General features: G+C 40.3%; 1 protein-coding gene across 3 annotated transcripts; it reads right to left on the bottom strand.

Annotated features, from left to right (window-relative positions):
• Nucleotides 1-381: 381 nt before the first annotated feature.
• rbm6 (RNA binding motif protein 6) lies at nt 382-13,248 on the bottom strand. Of its 3 annotated transcripts, none has more exons than XM_075461237.1 (23): nt 13,129-13,248; nt 12,441-12,508; nt 10,319-11,783; nt 10,108-10,197; nt 9,922-9,991; nt 8,912-8,985; nt 6,071-6,145; nt 5,313-5,604; nt 5,063-5,220; nt 4,856-4,956; nt 4,683-4,752; nt 4,517-4,583; nt 4,189-4,247; nt 3,989-4,109; nt 3,708-3,805; nt 3,021-3,368; nt 2,779-2,928; nt 2,620-2,685; nt 1,610-1,837; nt 1,449-1,523; nt 1,243-1,340; nt 1,010-1,061; nt 382-931 (listed from the first exon to the last, which is right to left on the bottom strand). In XM_075461237.1, the coding sequence occupies exons 2-23, from the start codon at nt 12,485-12,487 to the stop codon at nt 839-841; spliced, it is 3,897 nt and encodes a 1,298-aa protein (XP_075317352.1). In that variant the 5' UTR covers nt 12,488-12,508; nt 13,129-13,248; the 3' UTR covers nt 382-838. The 3 variants fall into 3 exon arrangements, with proteins under 3 accessions (XP_075317352.1, XP_075317353.1, XP_075317354.1); XM_075461238.1 differs by having other exon boundaries at nt 382-928; XM_075461239.1 differs by lacking the exons at nt 382-931; nt 1,010-1,061; nt 1,243-1,340 and having other exon boundaries at nt 2,591-2,685.
• Between the last annotated feature and the right edge of the window lie 657 nt (nt 13,249-13,905).

Raw genomic sequence — 13,905 nt, 5'->3', positions numbered from 1 at the left:
TGTGTCAGCACAGTGTTCCCTACATTCACTGAGCTACAACCATTTAGAGAACGAGGGCTCATTCCTTGATTTTAGTAAAGGTCAAAGTGGAGTCTCAATTCTAAATCCTTCAGTCCCCAAGTGGGGAACATTAAAACTAGATTTAAGAACTGTAATTATATGAATGGCAAGAAAAACATCAACTGATTTGTGAGGCACAGATTGGAGTTAAGGAGATCAAATCCTATTAAATACATATAGATAAATACATTAAGAGGAAACAGAAGGTTTGGTTCTGTAATCTCACTTTTTGGATTCACATCACAAAACATGGTGTTATCCTGCCATCTAGTGGTCAGATGATATAGTGCATATATACAAAAAAAATTCATAAACAAAAAAGTGGGTCCAGATTATTTATTTATTTTTTTCTTAAAAAGAGAACATATAAGAGCAATTTCAACCCATGAAAATGAAAAGTAAAAACCTGTCATTTTTAAAACAAAATGGATCTGTGGCCAACCTGACACTTAAAAGGGGGAAACCAAAAAAATAAAGACATTTCACAATTGTAAATAAAGGCCACACAAAGACGAGCAAAAAAAGAATAACAGTAGGAATTCATTTCTATACAACATCCATCATCGACGTAGTAGAACTCCTTAGATCCGATGTAGACTTGCAAGGTTATTTTTAGGTCACATAATTTTGTAGCTTCATCTTAGTGTAAAAAAAACAAAACAAAAACACAGCTCTATTGTAATTATGTTCATGACGGTCAAAAGGATATCTTGTGCCAAGATAGGCAAGTTTGTCATTAACATTTCACATATCAAACTGAGGATGTGTTCAGATGAGATCACTCAAGTTCCTTGAACCGTGCGAACATGGCTTTGCGCACTGCTTGTTTGTAGGTGGCATGATCCCAAACAACAGGCTCCTTCTTCCTCTGCTACAGATGAAAAAAAACAACTTTAGTATAAAAGTAAGAACCGTCAAATGATATTCAAAATAATAATTCCAAACTTACCTGGACAGGCTCAGATCCTAAACCAGGCCTCTCACTGACTTTGTTTGTTTCCCTGAACATGGAAGACAAGATAAAAGTACAAAGCAGTGGTAAATGGACTGTATTTATACAGCGGGCAGCCTTCCTCCTGAGCAACAGCCCCCAAGTGAAACATCCCTTAAGAAAAAACAACAACCTTGAATTCAACTTGGTTCCCCATCTAAACATACTGAACACATTCTGCTTGAGCCTACCTGGAGCTTCCAGCCCAGGTGTTATGATGCTGCGGCTGTTGGTGATGGTGTTTTCTTCTTTTCTGTTCTGGGGATCTGGAAACTTCTTTGGCACTTAGCTGTGGAGAATAATTTCCTCTTTCAGAACAGTATAGTACCTTTAACTGCATTATCTGACAGCATGATGAGTCTCCACAGCAGTCCCCATTACATTAATGTCTACTCACTTCCTTTTCCTGGTTCTCCAATGCCTCTAGCTCCTTCTTTGACCTCTTGATCTTGAGGTGGATCTCCATATTTTGCTGTTGAGACAGTAAAACAAGTGTTAGAGGTTTAGCTTGATGGGTCACTGTCAGCAACTGTTCAGGCATAGGTTAAAATGTCGTACTTTATGCAGGTCAGAGAGCTGCTGGTGGCGAATCAGAGCATCCTTGTTGGGGAACTGTCTCCTGCACAGCAAGCAGGCCATCTTCTTCCAGTCTGTAAGTTTGTCCTCCTTCTCCTCAGACTGGCTGCTGTGACTGATTTTAGCTGCCTCCTCCTTATCTTCTTCCACCTCTTCATCACTTCCAGCTCCATAGTCTGATGCCAGCAGACCCAAGGAGCCCATTGGACGCTGAGAAACAGCACGCAATTATCAAAATGAGCAATATGTGTATCAATAACAGAAAATCCCCCTTACAAGACCAACTACCCAGTTCAGGTGCTCCCAACCAAAAATTTAAGGAGCATCAGCGTAAAACTAACGAGCAGCACTTAAACATTTTTAATTGCGTGTGGTATCACTTTGGCGGCGGCGACGGAAGCGAACTGGACAAGAGCCACGCTAGTATGACGTTTTTAAAGGTGCAGTGCAGGGAAATATGATCCTCTGTGAACATGTTGTCTTTTATTTTGTTTCTGCGCACAACTTCCTGTCCCGCGCGATCTGCTCTGTGCTTCGGTGTCTGGCAAAAATAGAAGCTCTATATCTGCTGTAGAAGCTCCGGAGCGCAGCAGCTGTGACGGAGCCGGTGGAAGCACAGTCATTGGTTACAATTGAGACGTATCAGCTCTGCTGCCGTGCTGGAGCACACACGCACATCTGATGGAATTCATTCCACCCGACGTAACTTTCCAGTTTGCACGCATTTCCATTAGTTTCATAAAATATAATGGAAATGAATTCAACTCTTGTTTCTTATTACAAATGCACCGTTTTTTAAAAATTGCAAGTTATGAATGTGTACTCAGTGAGACAAAAAGAAATGTGGTGAAAAAGTGCATCAATATACATAAATTAAAGACCCATCAATAATCATTTTATAATCAAATCGTAACCTAATCGAGAGGTGCCCAAAGATTCCCACCCCTGGTCAACAATACTCACTTGGAATACTGTATAGAGCAGACTAGTACCTTAGATTTTTCATCTTTCTTGGGAGGAGCAAGGGGCTTCTTAAAAAGATCTTCTCCACCTGAGATCTACAACAACAAAGGGTGAAAAATTGTTTACCATTCATACAATCAACCACACACATTGTACATGTAAAAATGTTAAAATTTTTTGTTTCCAACCTTTCTCTCAAATATTGCAAAAGCAGCATCAGCTGACTTCGACTGCCTCTTATCATCGTCAATTCCAGTCCTGAGGACCGGAGAGGGAGCCCGGACACTTTCCTTCTGACGATTCTGGATCTTTGCCCAGCGCTCCATATCTTTCATAATCTGCAAATAGCAACATCATTTTTCTCAATTATTTGTCTTCTACATTTATATAAAGCATATTTTGTGCGGTCATATTATTACATATGCGCTACCTTCACAGCAGCAAGGCTTCTTGGCTTATCATCTTTATCCTTTTCTTTGTCCCTTTTCGCAGAATCGTCATCTTCCTTTTTGTCCGAAGCCGCTATGGCAGTTGAGACGGCATCTGAAGTGGAGGAGCCAGCTGAAACAGGTGTCAGACCTGCTGAAGCTTGCGATAGCATCGATGGTTTCTTCATTTCTAGAGGAGCGTCTGCAGCTGGGTTGGAAAGAATGGCCTGGTCTTCTGCGGTCATTGTTGGAGGCTGGGTATCTGCAGAGTTCCCTCCTGGAACTGGGATGTACGTCTTTGATGCCGCATCCCAGTACAGATACTCCTGGGTCTGAGCATTGTAGAAATACTAAACACAACAACACAAAGGAGACATGACTGAATGAAAGCAAAACATAATCACAGCTATCAGCTGGAATGTGAAAGATGACTCAAGTCCAGTTATTACTCATTTGAGGTTACAGACTGCAGCATAAAAAACAGAACCTACACAAATGATAACCGCCCATCTCCATTAGAGCTGAATACAATTAACATTGATATATGAACCCAGATCTCAACACACTAAATGTTCCAGCCTTTGCTGGACTTACACTAGCAGCAGTCAAACTTTAGATACTTTTGGACATAATTTTGCACACTCATAGGCCAGTGAAAGCACTAGATTGATGCTTCATTGGAGTCTCACCCTTGAGTTTGGATCGTAGTAGAGTGTCGTGTCAGGATCGTAAAAGAAACCCGACGTAGAATCGTATAAGTAGCTGGATATGTCAGGAGTCTCGGAGCCTTGAGGAAGAATGACAAATGCAAATGGTAAATAAATCAACTGGAAATATAAAGAGCAGTGTATGTAGATACTGTGTTTATTATTGAGGTAGTTTGGAATCTAATGTGACTTATTACCAACTCACTTTAGATTTTATTAACATTTCTCATTTTAAACAGAGTAAAACTCTAATCGTTTCTTACCATAAATAGAAGACTGTGATACATCTGTGGTGGGAGTTATCCCCGCCGAGTCTGTGCGCTCAGGAAGTCCACCAGCCTGGTATGGAGGAACCACAGCCGGAGTCTCCACATAGCCAATTCCCTAGGTGGTGTTGAAATAAAGATGAGCATCAACATTGGAGAGAAGATATGTATAGCTTTGCTTTTTTCTGGCAACCTACCTGGCTTATGCTGGGGTCTGATGACAGAGTAGGATTAAGGCAGCCAGCCATCAAATCACCTATTGACCAAAAAGACAATTTAGACTATTTGATGAAGGGCCACACTAAAGCCATTAACATTGGTTAAAGAAAAAAAAAAAAAAAAACAAAACCTGCTAACATCTGGTTTTTCAGTGCAATGGCAAGGTAATTAATAATTGTCAAGAGCACTGGGGGTAAACATGCTGTGACTAGCAATAGGAAAGGATTTATTCAGTTGCTTTAGTGAGTTAAAAAACAAACACTAGTTTTCGTTTAAAAGCGGCATATGGAATTGAAGATGAGTCACCTTGTAATGCAGCGGTGGCACCAGGAGGTGGCTGCAAGAACAGGGGAGGATGTGGCAAAGGCTGCAGCTGAAACACCCCCAAAACAGGTTATTTATGAAGTGCGGTGAGTTCTTTTTTCTTTTCCTCAACAGTTTGTAAAATGATTATATAAAGAAGATGACTTACTGCCATCATGTTGGCATCAGGTGGATGCCCAAGGATAGAGGTGCTCGACTTCTCATAATCTCTTCTGAAGCTGAAAATGACAGAAAGCAAAATAACTAATTAGACAAGATTTCTTTAAAAGACACGGTTGATAAGGTTTTGTTTTTCTTCCCCACCCCAACATAGGGACTTACCTCTGGTTCTTCAGGGGTTTTGCAACCTCAGCGTAAACTCTGACTCCGTCGATATAAAGGGGCCGGGGTTTAGTGAGGAGCTCAACCAGACGTGTCACTTGCTACAAACGAAGACAAAATGATATGTTGTACAACATTATCATGAACTTTAGATGCACACAAAATGTTTTAAACAGCAAAATGGGAGTCGCTGATATCTGAAGGTACCTCGTGGGAGTCCATGTCAACAAAGCAGAAGCACTTTGTTCCAGGGGGCTTTCCCTTCACAAGGCGTACATTTCTCTCATCGAGATATGCATACGGATCCAAGGCTTTAAGGATAGTCTCCACTGCGGTGGTAGCCTTCACATTCTTTATAATCAAGGCTGTAAAGTGGCATGGTAAAAGCTGAAAATGCATGGATTGATTGCATTTTTTTGCTTGAAGACCTAAAGAACAAGGAGTTTAGTTGACATACTTTTGCTGTCTTTGAATACAGAGTTTGACTGCGGGGAGCTGTGATGAGGAGGGTTGCGGCCGTTCCAAGATTCTACATTTTGTTCTGTTTCTTGTTCCTGGAGCTGTTGGTCCACCTGCTGCTGCCAGGCCTCAGGAGTCAGGTCAGACATTCGCTGCCACTGGTTTTGTGACAGCTGGTCCATGGGACCTTTTGGGCTGGACCCATTCCGGTCCGTCTTCAACTCTTCTAAAGGTACATCGGATCTGTGCAAATGGGAATCTTGAGGTTGAGGTACTTTGTGATCCGATTCCTGATTCAAAAAGGCAGGAAAAAAGAAACATTCTATTATTGTAAAATAAATTATGTAGACAAGACATTGTCGAGAGTAACCCGATGACAAATGATGGCTTTCATTTACTCGACTGGAGGCCATTCTTTGTAACATATTGTATTTGCAATACAAGAAAAGCCAGGATAAGGTCTTTTTTACAATTATAATTGATCTAATCTACCTTTGGTAAGAACTCTTCCTGTGCGGCTTCATTTAGCAACATAATTTACTTTAGCTGCTCCATTTATTTGGTGACAGGAGGTGTAAATAAAAAAACAACTTGATGAGAATGCATCAATACGTAAAGTATTTCTAAGACGGACAATCTCGTTGCAACACTGATCATTATGGTATAGCTGTGTTGCTAAAACAATGTAAATAATAACACATTTTACTGTGGAAACTGTACCTTTACCAAAGAAAATCTTTCAGACACAACACTCACATGAACACCTCTTTCACACTCTTCTCGCTGGATAAACTTCATGGAAGTTGTTCTAGTGCCAACCTTTAGGGATCCCTGGAAGAAAAAACATAAAACCCCAATCAGCATTTTACCTTATTAGCGACCCAGCTAAAATAACAGCAATAACATGCCCTATGGCAGGTTTAGCCTTTCTCTTTAATGATGAGGAGAAAATGGCCCAGCACTTAAGGTAGTGTGCAAAGTCCAGGTCCATGGCTTCGGCTTTTCCCCTTAAACAAGGCCAGCAACTAGGTGTTCTTTTTACTATTTACCTGTCAGCTACAGCGTCAACTGATCAAGTGAAGTTTTGAGTCGCACGATGTCAGGCGATAGTGAAGAATACCCAACAGTTTTCTCAAGCCAAAAGCGACACCCTCAAAATGCTTTTTGTGACATCGAAACCAAAAGATAACAGGACAAAGAAAACAGCAAAGACCTGAACTGAAAAGCTAGAACTAGGAAGTGTTTAGCCATCACTGAAATAGTTTTTTTTTTTTTTTTTGGGGGGGTGCTATCAGAAAGAAAGCTCTATCATAGTCCAACTTTGGTATTAGCAAGACTCCCATCGATAGCATAATTGCCAAAGTAAAACTTTTAGTGCCAGATGAGAACCACACACTGAGCAAATGACAAGTATAGACCAAACAATCCCTCCATCAATGTCCACTTTCTACCATCTAACCAGAAATAAACAGAATACAGTGTGAAAACTGGGAATAGTGTATTCAATATCCAAAGTCCCAACACAATCTGTGCTTTTCAAATAAAGACCAATAAATTGATGCTGGTTAATTCTGTTGCACAAGATATAATCAACCATCACAAATGGACACAATAGGCCATCACGGTCAACATAAAAAAGCACAAAACTAGAGCCATTACCCACACAACTGACTGCATGGTTTGGCTTTTATATCGAGCTATCGTAAGCAAAAAAAATAAATTACAAAAAAAATAAATAAATCAAGAAAGTAAAGGAGAAAGGAAAATCAAGCAGAAGTGACCAAAGAGTAAAACATTACTGATAAATACTACACATTTCAGCAACAATCAAACTTCTTTCATCTACAAAGAGACAAGACGCTTCGTCTTTTAAACATGACCGCAGCACAATCATGGTTCCCGTGAGACTGTGTTTGATAGACCCAAATCAGAAGAGGTCAAACTCATTCCCAAACTGCTGCGAGCAATCAAAAGCAGACCGAAATCAAAGTGCCCGGGATTCACTGGAGTTCAAGAAAGTACCATCGAGAGGATGTGCACACTTTTGGAAAAAGGGGAAAAATAATAACGTGACTGAAGTGGACCTGGTCAAACCGTTCTGCCACCGAGGGGATGTTGCAGAATCTTGAAGACAAACAGGAAGCAGCAACACCTATAGCTTTTTGAAGTGGTAAAGCTCAGGGTAAAAAAAATAAAAAAAATAAAAATTTAAAAAAATTTAAAAAAAGGAGGGAAAAATCCAAAAGACAATGGATTACACCTGATGACAGTTCAAGATGAAGAATAAGAGGATCAAATTCCACAAAGGCTGACAATGTACAGCTGTCAACCACACTGTGACGCAGTGTGTCACTCAGTGTGAAGCATAATGTCACTCAAATCACCAGAACTCATTACCTGGAAACAACTGACAGAAAAATGTAAAGGTAACCAACCTAACAACAGCAGGAATATTTTATTTAAAACCAAAACATTGTGAACTTTGTTCGAGAGGAAAACTGTTATAAACTTTGAAGGCAAAGCACTTAAATGTTGAGATGGTTCAATCTCTAAAGTAAAACTTCAGCGTAGCTTAAAACTCTATCCTGAGATTCAATTTGTTGAGAAAGTTAAAAAAAGAGTTGTGATACAATGATTCATAAATCCCAAGAAGAAAACATTTTCAAAATGTATTTCTAATGTCAAAATCTCGAAAATGGTCACCGTCACTTGCAGATAAGCAAACAAAATGCGCCCAGTCAACGAGACTATCCGGGGTTCTCATGAAGCGGCACTCAAGAAAAAACCACGAAGAAAGCCTCCTCACCCTTTCACCGTGAAGCCAGTCTGGTAACCCAGTGGCAGTGCAGCAACAACAACAAAAAAAAGAATGATAAAAATAACAACAACAACAAAAAAAAAAAAAATTTTTTTTTTTTTTTTTTAAAGTGGTCATTAAAGGAAAACATTGCTTCTATCATCCGCTGGAAAGCTGGCGTCATTAAATCTGCAGGTGAACAGAAATCTCTCCACGAGTGTCACAACTTTCCCTAGATCCTCTTTGTGCTAAAACCAACATCCCATCAGAGGAAACGGTGGCCGAGCAACGAAGCTTTATCACCAATGTTCTTCATAGAATGTTTAATATCTGAAGTATCAAGTAACCCAGTGTAAGGACTGGGTTTTTTTTATTTTTATCTTACTCTTTTAATCTATCGTCTGGTTAAATCCATTCCAGAATTAGGTGGTTTGCACCTGCAACCTCAAAAGTTAGGGACCGTTACCAATAAGAGGGAAATCTATTGTTGCTGCCTGTGCATCTACAGTTTCGAATAAATACGTTTTCTAGGTCTCACCACTAAATAGCACTCAAGTACTAAATAGGAAAACCTGTAGCACTGTTTCTATCGTGGCTTTTGTGCATGATTATGTTAGGTTAGGACCAGCTGTCAACAAAAATGTCAACACAGGACTTATCTCCTTAATCAAGATAAGTTCAGTAATAATTGTAACCCATTCCCAGGTTCTTCCCCCATCCCCCAGCTACTGAATGCCCTCTCAACCCCTCGTAATCCTGATGGGAGAGACGGCCTTCGTAGAGTGACGAGGATGGGCCACCTTGTTGGACTCCATGAAGTGGACTGCATCCTCGAGGTTTAAAAACTCCACATAGGCCATATCGTAGCTGTAACCTGGGGACAGCATTTGAAATACAGATGGGTTTTTGTTAGTCAATTCCAATAATGACAAGTCACCCAGTGAAACACAAAGAAAAAGGGGAAAAAAAAAAAAGCATTCGTGAATACATCGAGATCAGTGCGAGCGAATTTTCACACTTTCATTGAAATACATACCTTTTTCAGTAGAACATTTTTGGTTTGTTTGTTTGTTTTTTTTCCCTAAGTCAGAATAGCAATGACTGAAAATGTACCAGACTTTGCCTTGAAAGAATTTGATAGAGGCAAGCCTTAACAGAAAAATATCCCAGACCATTGGCAGTAAAACCTTTGCGTGGTGTGCACCATGGAGAAGTCATGGTAACATCAAATTGAAAAGAAGGCACCTCTTTCTGTGATGCCGTTTTTGTACATTCATAAAGGAAAAAATAAATAATTTGAGGCATAATCTTCATAAAAAGGCTCGGCATCAAGTAGGCACCATGTGTACAGCGATCCACAGAGGAAAAACTCTCCCTCTACAGCAGGATGAACAAAGACTAACAACAAGGCGGTTTCCATTTCAGGTTTGCTGACTCGTACTTTTCAGAGTGCTTAGAAATAATGTCTGCAAAGGACAAATTCAACTAGACACTCATCAAAGATCTTCCATGACCAACACGGAATATCACTCTCCAAAAGCTGCCAATATTGACTCCACTAATCGCCGACCCCAATGACTCCGCCTCCTCGTATGAAACAAAGGATGGCAGAGGAAACCCACCCCCACCTCCCCTTCCTTTACACTGAGCGAGAACACACACATCACCATAAACAAAAGCAACGAAGAATGTGGAAAAAAATTAAATAAAAGAGAAAAGCGGAGTTTCGAATGTCGTTAAAGCGAAATGTCGAGGGACGTGTTAGCGATCGACTGCCCCAAACAAACCCATAAAGAATCCCAATTCTTACCTGGCACAACATTTTTGATTTTCATCCCCTGCATTGGCACACCATCGCGGACCGCAAAGGCACCAAGTATCTGCAAAAGACAATATCAATCTGATTTAGTTATGCAATGGCTATCTATATCAATTACAACTGCCATAGTCTATTATAAGTGACTGTAATTATCAAGTTCCATTCATGTTTTATTACCTGCTCCATTGTGGCATTCTTTGGAATACCGGTGATGGATATAATATTTGAAACTTTGTCCTTCAGTGAAGCGTTCCTGTAATCCTGATCCTTTCAGAGAATGGTCATGAAATATTAAAACATTAAAAAAAAGGAAATGTAATTTTTAGATGCATGCTTGAGATGCTTAAGATGGAAAAAAAAAAAAAAAAAGAGAAAGCAACACACATACCTGGGAACCAGAGTCGGTGAATTTGGAAGGTGTTATTGGTTTAGAATCTTTGAGGAGTTTCTCTGGAGCCTGAAGTTCTTCGTGTTTGTATTCAAACACTCTTCCAGACCCTGTCCTATAATCAATGTCCCTATAGTCTTGATCTTTTGCCTGTCCTGTGCTGCTGCTTAAGAAGTCATGTTCTTCCTCAAGTTTATCCCTGGAAGCTCCATCTTTTATCCTTTTAAAGCAATCATTTGGATCCTGAACCTCATGCGAGGGCTGATTCTTCTTTTGAAGATAAGGGGACCTTTCATCACGATTTGGTTTATTCTGAATATACTTTGGGTCCCTTTCTCCAAGCCACTGATTATTTTCTCTGTCCAGATGGCCAGTGAGGGGGCTTAATTCTGGGAGCAAATGATCCTGTGGACCACGGGGAAAGCCAACATCTTTCTCTGGAAAGCCTACAGGTGGCTTATCCCTCTCATGAAATGGTGGTGGATTCCGAACGTTAACATTTCTGCTAAAGCCTACAGGGAAGTTGGTTTCTGGTACACCTCCCACACCTTTATCCATAAAAGGACTCTTGTCCTTTCGACGAGTCTTCCATTCTTCAGCAAGAGTCATCTCCTCACCACTTCGATAATCCATAAGGGGACTACCGCTTGACTCTTGATACTCTCTCTTAACGACTGCGTCTCCTGCACCCATAAATTCTGACCTCCGAGGACCAACAGCATCTGAGGGCATGTCTGATCTTTCCCTATCCACTGTAGGGACATCACTCTTTCCAAACCTTAAAGGTGACCGATCTCTACCTCTAAATTCAGTTGATGGGGCAGGTCGATTTCTGAAATCCACATCTGATTCAAATCTACCTCTTGGATTAAAAGGTGGGCCTCCTCTCCTCTCAATGTCCATCACTTTCCTTTCACGTGGAGGTAAGTCCATCTCATAGCGATCATTACCACCAATGCCCATTGGGGGCCTGTCATGCATGTCCCTAAATCCATCATTTCGCTCCATTCGATCAGTGGGAAACCCTCTTCTTCCATCAACATTAGGATTGGGAAACTGAGGCATGTCATAACGAATCGACTCCCTGTCTCTCATGTCCATAAATCGGTTGTTAGAATCCCGAGGATGCATACCCCTCCCTCCCATCTCTCCCAAATCCCTGCCTGGTCCTTGGAAACCAGGAGGATTCATCGGTTTGTCTCTAAAGGAAACGTCAAAGTGCCTCCTACGGCCGAAGTCTGGATCCTCCCCAGGTCTGAAAAAATCTCTATTTGGCTCTCTTCCTTGTATATCACGTGGATCCATATCACGCAGTCTCATGGGGGGACCATCCATCCTCCTCATGTCCATAGCTGGTATATCTGGATGTCTTGGGCCCATATGACCCATGTTCATTCCATCTCTACCTCTAAAATCTGGCATTGGACGATCTCTGCCCCCGAACATCTCTCCACGGTGATCACCACTGGAATATATATCAATATATTAGGCTACTGCTTTGTTTGAAATGCACATAACCAAGAAGCAAAGTAGGAGTGGCTTGAATTCATTATTACTCTCCAACAGGACCATTGAAGTTCGGTACATCAAATCTCATTTTATGGTGCCAGCACTGAAACTGTGACAAGATATATCTGCAAGATTTGCACAAGTGTCTGTCAAAAAAACAATCTACTGCCAGTTTGGCTAACAAAACTGTAGGTGAGATCTTAGTGTCTTACAACTGCAACCTGCACATGTATAAAGTACAACAAGAGACAGGCATCCACCAAACCTCATACCAAGGCTTTGAATAATGATAGATAATTCTCTCCGAGGCAACGAAAAGCGCCGTCATGATCAGGAAGATTTAAATCATCATACAAATAATTACAATATTTGTCATTTTGATCACTTTCTGAATTTTTCAGTGTACAAGTTAAATATTGACCAAAACATAATTTACAGTTTAATTCTGTGCCCACACATATTTAATGTTGCAAAATATAAATGATTATGATACTAATCTTTAAGAGTATTGTCTATCGTTTGCAAATACCACAACATGAAAATAAAGAAGTTCAATTGAGGAAAACATACATTTACTTCTTACTACTAAGTCGATCTTTATTTTAGGCCTTACCGAAAGGGTGGTCCTCCCCGTGGTCCTTGGCCTGGTCCGTCCCACATATTTGTGTGCAAGTATCCTCTCTGAAGGCAAAATGAATGGTTTACATAATTGTAGGGAGGCAGATGGACAGACCACGTGTACTTAGCAATGGCATGTAAATCAATTATCATAAAACCGATAAGACGCAGACTTTAGCTGCACAACCGCAATTTTGTCTTTGAGCGCGTGGCAACATAAATATGATCAATACGTTGGCAAGACTGTCATTTTCATAATACATTAAGAATAATTGGTAAAAAAAAGTGGCAGCACAACGTCAAACAAGTGCCAAATAACCCTATGCGGTGTGACCGCTAATGGTGGCACAACAGTGGCCCGCTATATGTAGCCACCGCTAGGCCTTCCTGATCTACGCCACAACAAAACAGATCACATAGGAGACGTAAATTATTGCACTATAAAAGAATTATTAGGAATTATAATGTTACATTTATTGTTATCATGACAAACTCGATGGCACTTAGCCAAAGAGACTATTTTTAAAGTTAGCTACAAAAGTGAGCGACAAAAGCGCTTTTTCAGAAAGGTCGAAACTTGCTAACGTTAAAAAGACAGTCTCTTCGCGTTAGCTTGCCACCGAGTTACATTATTTAATGGTCTTAGATTTAACTGCCGCCATGTTCTATTTTCAAATACTCACCTCGGCTGTTTTTAAATCTCAGTTCCTATTTAGCTGCACTATCGCCCAGATCGTCGATGAAGGAACTATTGATTAAAAATGGAGACGATCTTCTTCTTCTTCTTCTTCGTCGGTTTCTGCAAAAGGAACGAAGGGTCTTGACTCTTGTTGTTGTTCTTCTTCTCCTATAGTTAGGCAGACTAGATAATACACTACCATTTTGCCGCCCTCTACTGTTTGTCATATGTGTTCCTGTCGAAGGATCCCCCCCATAAGATACAATATATTATTGTTTGGATATCCCATTACTATTTTTCTGTAAAATGTAAAAAATAGCTATTTCATTACTAAACATGATCTGAATATGCTCCTTCCTCGTCTTTAAACAGGTACCACCTTTGATGCTGCATTAAATGAGCACATGTTTTACTGTCACTACATCCAAACCTGGTTATAACATGAAGGTCTTTATTTGTGTTTTTGTGTGTGTAACTTGTGTGTAAAATGAATTTCTACTCAAAGGTGCCTCCCTTTTTCGCTATATTAAGCAGCATTTTCATTTACGGACTTGTCCATTTTGCAGAGCAAATTCTATTTTTTTCTCTATGTGCTGCATTATTTACCGAATGATCAGCTTCTTTGTTTCCTTCTATGCCTATGGGCTGGTAAGTAAATGAAAGCTGCTTTGTGTATTCTGTATAATGCATGATGAATCTCTGACAGCTTAAAGATGCTGCCAAATCACTTGAATAACTACACATTATTGTATTGTCTGGTTTGTCATCCTCCACCCACCGC

This window comes from Odontesthes bonariensis, chromosome 3 (genome assembly GCF_027942865.1).
Source record: "Odontesthes bonariensis isolate fOdoBon6 chromosome 3, fOdoBon6.hap1, whole genome shotgun sequence".
Taxonomy (NCBI): Eukaryota; Metazoa; Chordata; class Actinopteri; order Atheriniformes; family Atherinopsidae; genus Odontesthes; species Odontesthes bonariensis.
Note: the sequence above shows the minus strand (reverse complement) of the source record. Positions and strands in the feature narration are given on the sequence as shown.

Excerpts from the sequence above, each read along its gene's own strand:
- rbm6 (XM_075461237.1), bottom strand. The coding sequence starts at position 12,487 with ATGTGGGACGGACCAGGCCAAGGACCACGGGGAGGACCACCCTTTCG. Across the intron at positions 4,110-4,188 it reads CAGACCCCAGCATAAGCCAG|GGAATTGGCTATGTGGAGAC; the intron begins GTAGGTTGCCAG and ends AACACCACCTAG. Across the intron at positions 1,062-1,242 it reads ACCTGGGCTGGAAGCTCCAG|GGAAACAAACAAAGTCAGTG; the intron begins GTAGGCTCAAGC and ends TTCCATGTTCAG.